General features: G+C 32.5%; 1 protein-coding gene across 1 annotated transcript; it reads right to left on the bottom strand.

Annotated features, from left to right (window-relative positions):
- Positions 1 to 5,858: 5,858 nt before the first annotated feature.
- LOC133321712 (uncharacterized) lies at positions 5,859 to 9,462 on the bottom strand. The gene is made up of 3 exons (XM_061530829.1): positions 9,205 to 9,462; positions 8,921 to 9,140; positions 5,859 to 6,208 (listed from the first exon to the last, which is right to left on the bottom strand). Exons 1-3 carry the CDS (start codon positions 9,460 to 9,462, stop codon positions 5,859 to 5,861), a joined length of 828 nt encoding a protein of 275 aa, XP_061386813.1.
- Positions 9,463 to 11,329: the final 1,867 nt, after the last annotated feature.

Raw genomic sequence — 11,329 nt, 5'->3', positions numbered from 1 at the left:
TTCACTTGTAATACACAATTGTAAAATAGTTTTTAAGTTATAAACAAAAAAAAACAACAACAACGTAGTAAAAAAAATACACAACAGACTCTCCCCTAATTTTGAACTGCCCCTCCTCTTTTTTAGGAACCCACTTTTGTGCTGGAAAATAACAACAACAAAAACACAATATTCTATAGTTCGTTTTTAGATCCACACACAAATAAAAAAAATCATATTTTTATATAGAATGGACATGAAAAAAAATTAAAAAAAAAACAAAAAAATATATAAAAAATATTAATCATAGTTTTCATTTTTATTTCAACATAAATCATTTTTATTTCAAAATAATAAATAATTGGTGAAGGTTTAAATACAGTTTTTTTTTCAAAAATAAAAAATAAATATTTTATAATCAAAACATTTTTAAAATCCATTCTTTTCAAAACAAATCAAACTTTAAAAAATATCTATGATAAAATAAAAAAATCCAAAAAAAAATATATACAAATGTCAAAATATATATACATATTCTATAGTAGTTAAAATACAACAACAAAAAATATATAAAAAATAATTTAAAAAAATTTAAGCATTTATTCATATAACATAAAACAAGAAATTAATGACCTCTTTTGTAAACTCAGAAAGAAGAAGAAAAATTGTGTTACCTTTTTTGTCTTGGAATTTGTCTTAATTTTTTATTTTTTTTCATAAAATCAATTTAATTTAGCAAACAAAAAGAAAAAAAAATATCTGATAAAAAATGCATTTCTTTATTTTGATGATTATCGATTGTGCGTGTGTTTCTGTTTCTAAACAATATTGATTTTATTTTTTTTTCTCTACCCACAATTTCATATCTCTATGTTCAATGTCATTTATTATATTGTATTTTTTTTTCAAAATTTATAAAAAAACAAACACTTTTCTTTATATATAAAATTATAGAAACAACATAAATAAATAAATTTGATTATCTATAATTTGAAATATTTGCATAACAAAAAAAATTGTTTGTTTTTCATTAAAAAAAAGGGATTGAAAATTTATTGGTAAGTAAAGAAAATATTTAAATTTTTCATAAAAATAAAAAATCAATGGGATTTGGACTTGATATATACATGATAACTATTAGAGGAAGGTTACATTCATATAAGAAATCCAGTAAGGAAAGGACCCAAGTCGGACGGATCCGATCAACATCAAAACTTGAGGATAACACAAAATATTAATAGCGCCACACGGAGGAAAATGGCATAACTAAATTAGCAAGTAACCACAGCAGATAATTCAAGGTTGTGTTGATTCTATGCAACGGTAGATGGCAGGCCCATTTCCCAGCACAGGCTCCTCAACTCGACCAATCATCTAAAATAATTTAAAAAATAATCCGTATTAATCCGAAACCGACCAATCATCTATAAAAAAAAAGTAATTAAAAACAATCCACCACACCGCTTTCTTGACATAATTTAAAAAATAATCCGTATTAATCCGAATTTTGTTCATATTAGGAATTTTATCTAACATAACATAATTTTATATATTAAATTCAACTGTGTAATAAAACTTCGGAATTCCCTGTAAACATTTCTCCATTTTATAAAAATCGATTAAGTATTCGCTGAGTTATATGCATTTGAATTAAACCATGCTCCAAAATATACTTACTGTTCGGTGCTGGGCGCCTATTACCTCAAAATGAAAAACCACACAAAAGTCGGTTTTGTAAAAATGGAATCAAAAAAAATGCCCGTGTTCAAAAACCCGATTTTTGAGAGATTTTTATTTTCCGGTAATAGGCGCCCAGCACCGAACAGTAAATATATCTTGGAAGATGTTTGACTTCAACTGTTAATAACTCAGTAAATACTTAACCGATTTTTATAATTTTTCCAGAAATATTTAGAGGAAATATTACAGTTTTATTGCACACTGAAAATACATACATAAAATAATGTTATGAGAGAGAAAAATCGTAATATATATTTTTTTTTCAATTATATGTCACGAAAGCGCTACCCTACAGGTCAATTGAAAAGTTTTTAAAACGGACAAATTTTCCATAATGTCGGCTGGTAAACAACATCGGATTTTGTATATGTCTTGTCAGTATGTAATAAAACTTCAGAATTTATTCTAAACATTTCTGCAAAAATTATAAAAATCGGTTAAATATTTGCCGAGTTATTGGCCTTTGAAGTCAATGATCTTTCAAAATGTACCTGCTGTTCGGTGCTGGGCGCCTATTACCAAAAAATGAAAAACACACAAAAGTCGGGTTTTTGAAAATGGAAATTTAGTTTTTAATGTCCGTCCATTTTTACAAGACCGGTAACGAACAGTAAGTATATTTTGGAAGATATTTGACTTCAAATGTTAATAATTCAGCAAATACTTAACCGATTTTTTTATAAAATTTGCCGAAATATTTAGTGGGGATTTTTGCATTTTTATTACATCCTGGCAATACGGTTTTATGATATATCTATTTGGTGATATTATATTTTTATTACATATTTTTTATATTGACACTTAGTGGGTGGTATCTAATCCATAACTTGACGAATGTTGATTTTTAAGTGTTCAAGAGTTGAAGGTTTATCTGCATAAACTCTGTCTTTCACGTAGCCCAAATGTCTTTTGCAATGAAGACATATTCGATCGAGTTATGTGTGATGTGGCACCGCCTTGTTGAAACAACATATTCTCCAAGTCGTATTCTTCAATTACAGGCGAAAATAGTCGGTTATCAAAGTCACCGAAATGACTGTGACAGTCCTTGCATCATTATTTTCGAAGAAGTAAGGCCTTTAATGGTCTCTCTTCAATAACTTGCGGATTTTCCAAACATAATCTCCTCTAAAGGCATGTGGATGCTGCAGAATCATAATTTGTTTATAATTTGTATGGGTTGTGAGATAGTAAAGCGATCCACTTTCGTTAATGTTAGAATGTCCACTGAAGAGAAAAAAGGTTAAACAACTTATTTTGACAGATGTCGAATTCCAGTTCCATAATCTTGAAACCATCTTTATTTTTTGGCCAAATAATAAGTAGCCAGTAAGAAAAGGACAAAAAACGGCCTCCTACATTATACGCACTAACATTTGCAAATGTTCATGTTAATCGGACAAACTTTTGTTATTTAATGCACCACATAGGTAAGGAGGTAATAATAGTATTTTCTTGTGAGACATACAAAAACTACATCTTTTTAGCATTCCAGACGTGAATTTTCCATGTAAATATATCAATGTGCTGCAGAGATATAGCCATTTGAAGTTAAGCTCGACTCAAAATATAGCTGCTACATAATTATGTTCGCCTGGTGTCACAAAATTCAATAGAGGTTATATTTTATATTTTTCAAATGACCGAATTTGCTAGCAATGTTGCCAGATCATGCAACAAATATACTTCGCTAAAACAAAGAATAATTTGAGGCATAATAATAATATGAGGAATGGAATTTCAAGCTAACGCCTAGAAGTATGCTTTAAAATTATCTTATTTTATAAAATCGCATAGAAACACATTATGCGATCTGGCAGCATTGCTATCAAATTTTGCACATTTGGAAAAATGTAAAATATCGCTATTTTGGAATTTGTGATACCAGGCGAACAGAATTGTGTAGCAGCTATATTTTGACTCAAGCTAAAATTGAACAGGTTATATCTCAGCAACGAATAGAGATATTTGCATGAAAATTTCAACACTTGTTAGCTGCAATGATGTAGTTTTAATATGACCCACAAGGATATACATTTTTTGCATCCCTATCGTGGGTTTCAAGAGTATGGGACCGGAATCTGTCAGAATAAGTTGTTTAACCTTTGTTCTCTTCAGTGGACATTCTAACATTAACGAAAAAGGATCGCTTTACTATCTCACAACCCATACAAATTATAAAAACAAATTATAAACAAATTATGATTCTGCAGCATCCACATGCCTTTACAAGAGATTATGTTTGGAAAATCCTCAAGTATTTGAAGAGAGGCCATTAAAGGCCTTACTTCTTCGAAAATGACGATGCAACGACTGCCACAGTCAGTTCGGTGATTTTGGTCATACGAAAACTGACTATTTTAGACTGCTATTGAAGAAAACGACTTGGAGAATACATATGTTTTTCAACAAGACGGTGCCACATGACACATAACTCGATCGAATATGTCTTTATTGCAAAATACATGTTGGCTACGTGAAGGACTGAGTTTATGCAGATAAATCTCCAACTCTTGAGTACTTAAAAATCAACATGCGCCAAGTTATGTATTATACCATAGACAGACGACAGCCTTAATTTTGCTGGGCGCCTATTACCTAAAAATGAAAAATCACACAAAAATTGGTTTTGTAAAAATGGAAGATTTCAAAAAAAATTTCCGTATGCAAAATAACTCGGCGAATACTTAACCGATTTTTATAATTTTTGCAGAAGTGTTTAGAGGAAATAGTATATATTTTTAATTGAAGAGATAATAATCGCACCTATCAAGTAAAAAATTGCACCACGGAACTGTTTTTCACTTAAAGGTAATATTTGTCGCAACAAAACCCAGCAGACATGACAAAAATCTTTCCGTAACTCAAAGACATTTTTAGAGGTGTTCATTTTTAGGTAATAGATGAACTGCAGCGAATAGTAAGTATAATTAGGAGGCAAATATTGAACCGATTTTTGTAAAATGTGATTCATTTTTTAGAGGAAATTCTGTACTTTTAATATATATTTACACGCTCCTTATTGTATGCGATAATTCCCATAAATGTGAAAAAGTACAGAGATATGCATTCCGGGTTCATGGTGTAGGCAAGAAAAATCTTCAATATTTTTGCATATTTCGACTTGTTCCCAATATCCCGACCATTTTCTTTTTCGTAAACAATTTACTATATATGTCAACTTGTTTATGATACCGTGCCTGCCAAACACTAGGAAATGTCTAGGTCGACTTCAAATTGTTATCGTAGAAAATTCCCTAAAAAAAGACCAAAAAGGGGGCGAATAATATAAAAATAGGTTTTCTATCGCTCCTTAATTTGTTTACATCCTTTTTGGTGCGACATCTATTGTACTATTTATTAATTTCTCAAAGGTTTGGGAAACAGATAGCAGACTGGGTATGGTGTCTTGGCTAAGGTCTTGTAGCAAAATCATTACCATTCATTATTATGACAATTGAATTCGGAATGCAATTGAACCAATTTTGGGACAAACTATAAAATTGCTAAACCATCAAATTTCGTTATATAGTTCGGAACGTTAAATATTTGTATAAGAGGTGAAAGAGGAAAAATTTATATGTTTTTGTGAATATGTATATGAAGATCATACTTATAAAAAGAATGTTATCAATATATAAGCACTTCTAACGTTTGTGCCTAAAAGTATGCTATAGCTTTTCGTTTTGTATTTATCGTCACAACTGTGACATCTATTGTTATTTTGCCATACTTCATTGCTGTAATAATGAATAATGGTTTCCCAAAGATTTTTAATAGATGATGCTAAGCTATAAAATCAGCAATCGTTGGCAACGTATTAAAATTGAATTGCTTGACAATGCACAGACTCCACTATGCAATATATATACATACATTCAAGACCAAAATAAAATTATCCATGCCCGTCAGTCTATCCACTACATAATGGGACCATTCCACTTAAGATATTTTAAAGATTTTAAAAGAATTTTTCCACCCAAAGTGCTGCAATTTAGCATTACTGGTCCACGGAGAAGGAAAATCATAGCATTTTTTATATATTTATAAACTAATCCTAAATTTTTTATTCATCACAAATATATCTCTTAAAAAATTATAATTGTATTGAAACATAAAATATAACAGCAAATCTATATTTAAGTAAATTTTATATAATTTTCAAATAAACCGCATAAATTTTCTCCAGTCATTGACCATTTACATTTGGGAAATTTCATATTGCATTCTAATTTCCCATCCTGATCACCGATGATATCATTCAATGGAGTATATGGTAGTATATTTTGACGTATCCATTTCATGCTAGTCAAGCCATCAATAATTTTATCTACTCCTGATGAAGGGTAATTTTCGCCATGTTCCTCGTAGTTGTTGTTAGACTTTTGTAGACGGTGACACAAGACCATTTGAAGACAATCATTTAGATTAATACCCTTCTCAGAGAATGATTCGTCGATTGTGGTTAATAGCCCTGTGAGGGAGGTATCTGAAAGCATTTATAATGAAACAAAATATATATTAGTAGTATATGTAGCGAAGCGTGCATTAGTATTATATTAAGCAAGTCTATGGAAGCTCTCTAAAGATTCTTTTTTGCAATTAGTTTAAAAACAAAACAAAAAAATAACAATAAAAATTAGTTTTTAAGTAATACGCAAAAAAGAAATAATGAACTGCGTTTTTCACAATTTCCCACCGGCCGTGTCTGTAATTTGACATTCCAGATTTTTTTTTAAACACATATTTCAACACTTTCCGATATTTAATTAATATTTAAACGACTATATAGGGATTGTAAACGTGGTTTTGGTAGAGGTTTTGTCATAGGTCAACTAATTGAGAAACTTAAGTTGTTGATATTAAACATTCTGTGACCTTTTCACGTATGAAAAAGTGTTTCAAGTCAATGTGTTTTGTTCGCATATAGAATTCAGGATTCTTTGTCAAATCCTTTTGACAAAGAAGCTGTAGCTGTATTGTAAATTTTTATAATTGGAATTTCATTGTAATTTATTATATCCTTAAAAATCGTTCAAGCCATATTACACCTCTTGAAGCTTCACTTGCAGCAATAATTTCTGCTTCATTTGTGAAAGTCGACACAGTTGGATGCCATTTGACTTATCCAGGATATAGCTCCACCAGCACAGGTGGCAATAACACCTGTTGTAGATCGTATAGTTGATACGCATCCACCGAAATCAGCGCCACTATAACATTCTAATAGTTTTGGTCATTGCTTCTTATAAGCTATTTCAAAATCTATAGTACCAGCGATATATCTAAAAACTCTGAATATTTTCAGCAGTATTGTTTTCTAGATACCTTGATAAGTATCCAATGCTATTTGGCAAATCTGGCCAATGGGAACACCTTCTGCCTGCATATATAAAAATTATGTAGTAGCTTGTCCTGCTCTTGTATCACATTTGATTGTTTTTTTCTATTGGCGTGGAAACTGGTCTGCACTCTGATACATTAAATCTCCCAGAATTTTCTTTACATAGGCTTTCTGAAATATTTTGATTTGATCATCGCTGTCTTCTATTTCTTTATCTATAATTCAGATTTTAAATTTTTAAGGCAATGGTTCAATTCTGTTTTGTCCGAAGCAATAACTAATCCATCATGTACATAGAGAGCAATGGGTCAACTTTTTGCAATATTTTCCCTAATGTATAAACAGATGTCTGCAGAACTGGTTTTAAACCAAGCTTTTTAATGAAAATTTCCATTCTTTGGTTCCAAGACATGGGTGCTTGCTTCAAACCGTATAGACTTCGTTTGGACTGGGAAACTCTGTTTGTGCCATCATTAAAACCATCTGGTTTTTCGATATTAACTGTCTCGTTCAATTCGTCGTAGAGAAATGCCGCATCTACGTTAAATTGTGACAAATGCAATTTTTCAGTTACAGCAATACTTAAGACTGATCGTATACTGGACCTCCTTACTACTGGACTAAATGTTTGATCGTAGTCTACTCTTTTATGCTTAAATCCTTTTATATCTTATATTGCCATTTACTACTCAATTCTGTCATCTGCCTTCGTCTTTCCTATCGACGAGAGCGCCTTCGCTCGCTCCTTTGGGAGGATTCCAAAGTACCCAGGTATTTTTAATGGTATTTTATGGTTTGAATCCAATCATTTATATCTGTACTCTTAGAACTTGGAAAAAACTTGATGGATTAACGAAATCATGTGACATCATAACATATTCCTTACTGACACAATTTGTAATTATAATAGTTAGATTTCTCAATCTTTTTACGATACAGTTATGATATGTGTCATCTCTTCTGCGTTTTCCAGTTTCTATTTCTTCAAAATCTTCCATCTTCGAGATCTTGACCTGCTTCCTCTTAAGCTAATTAACTTAAATTAACTTAACTTAATTAGCTACCGAATGATGGGAAGCATTGGAACCATGGTCTTGACTTACAGTCTTTATGTATGTTTTTTCCTTTTCTTTTCATTCAGGACTAAAGTTGCCTGTCTTGTCGATCATTCCACATTCAGATCTGTTAAAATGTCTTTCAAATAGGCAGAGCTACATAAGTAGTTCATCTAAGGATTTGTCTTCCTCTCGTGCGAGCATCATCCAACTGGATTTGAACATTTCAAATGATTTGAGCAATATGTGTTGATGTTGTTGCAGACCAGTAGTAATTCTGGAAGTTTATTTTCTCATCATATTGACAAACCAGAATTTATTTCATTTCGCAAGCTTTTAAGCTTGTTTTCTATTCAAGCGAGAAAAGCTCCTTACACATATTGAATAACTGATCTTTAGATGGAAATGTAGCGCCTACCAGACATCATAGTAATTTCCCCACAGAAGTGTCTGTAAATGGGCATTCCGGGTTCTTGCTTGTGCAATTCATGAAGACCAACGTTCACCAAACAGGCGCCCACGGGCGCTTTGGGAGAGTACCAATGCAATCACAGTTCTGTGTTCGAACTTTACATAGCACAGTTCTGTGTTCGTACTCAACTTAAGTCTCGACATCGAACATGTCGTATGCTTTGCAATGCTTTAACTTATATGATCTGTACCGAGAGCAAAAATTACTCTCCCAACGGATCTATGCGTGTGTCCAACACCCTAACCCTGATGTAGACTCATGTGTTCCCCACCGTAGGGTGAAAACGTCATTCCAGTATTTCCAATATTTATACAAATTTTTCAAACTTACCAACTTTTTCTCCCGAAGAATTTCTATAAATCACTTTAACATTTTCCAGCATTGACCATAGCTCACTTTCAAAATTGTCATTATCCGATCTTTCGGATTTTTCCGATTTAAACATTGGATCAATTAGCACATATTTTCTAAAAAGATATGAGATAAGCGCCCCAGAACCAGCCAGGATGCCAGTAGTAATCAATGCCGCTGAATTAATGTTGATAAGGGCCTAAAATACGAAGTCAAATTAGAATATTATTTTTAAATATATGAATTAAAATATTTCTACTTACCGGTTCAGTGCCATAAACATTATCCTCACGGGTAATGGGAATTTTTATAAAGGGCAGCAGGAAATCCAAACCCAATGCTAAATGTTCACCCAACGGTTCAAAGGAGACAATATTTAATTTTGGCTGACGTTCCAACTTGGAGATAATGGAGGTTCCATTGAGGGGAAAATCGTTGAATGAGCTAGCAGAGCAACAATCCACCAACAGTAGCAAAAATATTCCAAGTGATTTATAAGTCAATTTTTCTTTTCCGAACATTATGAACTTTCGTACTCCACGTGAACTTTGAAAATAAACAGGGAATTCGTAAAACAACTTTTAAATACACTCTAGTTCGGGTTGCAATATTCTGTCAAGCTCCGCTGGTGAGAATAATTATCCCCCTGGATGATTTGATTAAAAAAAGTAGGAAAATAAATACGGAAATAGTAGGAAACAATTTGTTAGCACTTCATTTTTAAAAGTGTCTCGAAACTTACATATGAACATCTGCATATCGGTATGTATGTTTATTACAGTTGACTGCACTGTCAACATTATGTAAATTGTGTTTACATTGTACTGCCACTTTAAGTAGCGGAAAATTATGCTCGAAAATTTGTTATCATTTCGTTCACTTTTATAACATACATGGAGCAAATATTGTTGTCTTTTTGTTTTCAGAATTCCTAATGTAACGGAACGATGTAACATTGTAACGTTATATAAGTGTTGAATCGTGTAAATATTGCAGCAACTTATATTGTAATTTTCAATATTCTTGAATAAAACATGTATGACATTATTCCATTATTAAACCAATAAAAATGACATTAAGTTCCCATCGGGAATTATATGTAGGGGCTATGTAAAAATATTGGTCTATATCAACAATTCTGCAGAAATGTTTGTCTCCCTACAGGAATCCATTTTGCAAAAATCCAGACACTTTGGTAGTGAAATGCGACAAAAACCCTTCAAAATACCACACATGGACGGTTATATGAAAGCTATACAAAAACGTTAACCTATATTGCGAATTTTTGGTAGGAAGATTTGACACGCCATGAGAATCCATGAAATCAAATTAGAGCCACTTCGGTCGCAAAACAAACAGGAGGGGGAAACTACCGTTTACCTGTCATGTGTTCGGTAGAAGATGGAAAAGGAAAGTGGTTTTAAAGTATACGAGCCTAAAGTTTAAAATATGTCTCATTGAATGGTCAATAAAGAACATTTGTTAGAGTGTTTGGCTTTAATTTTTAGTGCACCTGTAACCAGGACCCTGTCAATTCTGTCATCTCCTGCCCTATTAGAATGTCATACTGGCTATATGTTAGACCACGTAGGCCTACACAAGTACCCAGAACTCTGAGCCTCACTTCCTAAGCCTGATGTGATGAGATGTCATACCAGATTAGAAAGGCGGAGGCAATTGTCGGCCGGATAATCTGTCGATATATCAGCAGCTTATTCTTCTACATGCCTGGTGAAATCAAATTCCTGAGGAAAAATTACTCCCAGGTAGTTTATCATGCCCTTCACCTATCGTGAGGTGAAGACCAATTTGTAGGACCGGACGGTAGGTCCTATAACTTGGCAAAATATATCGTGTTTTACCCGTTATCATTATAAACGAGCTCTTTTCACCATTTGTCTTTAGACCCCTTAAGGTAAAGAACCTATCTAGGATCCCAAGATAGTCATTCAAGAAGCTCTCACAATAGAGGGAATTTATTTATAAGACACGAAGCTAGAGATATTTCATAGAGAATGATGCGGAGCCAACAGTCCATGGTACAAAGGGTAATACTACTAAAAAAGATTCGGAACGAACAAGGGTAATACTACTGAAAAAGAATCAGAACTAACAATATAGGGGAGACTGGGGCACCTTCGGCACTTTTTTTTAGAGCTCTATATCTCAGTACTTACTCAGCATATATAACAACTTTATGGCTGATTATTGTCCTCGGACACTTAATTATAAAAAATAGTACCAAAAAGATATAAAAAAATAGTATTAGTTAAAAAATTTTACAGTTTTGTAAAAAAAGTCAAATTCGCCGAATGTGCCCCAACCCGGGGTAGCTTCGGCATTTGATGGGGCACATTCGGCACCATAGTCATAGCCGGGTAATTGTCA

The sequence above is a fragment of the Musca vetustissima genome, unplaced genomic scaffold, assembly GCF_032173495.1.
Source record: "Musca vetustissima isolate MV318-11 ecotype Yass unplaced genomic scaffold, APGP_CSIRO_Mvet_v1 utg28214, whole genome shotgun sequence".
NCBI lineage: Eukaryota > Metazoa > Arthropoda > Insecta > Diptera > Muscidae > Musca > Musca vetustissima.
Note: the sequence above shows the minus strand (reverse complement) of the source record. Positions and strands in the feature narration are given on the sequence as shown.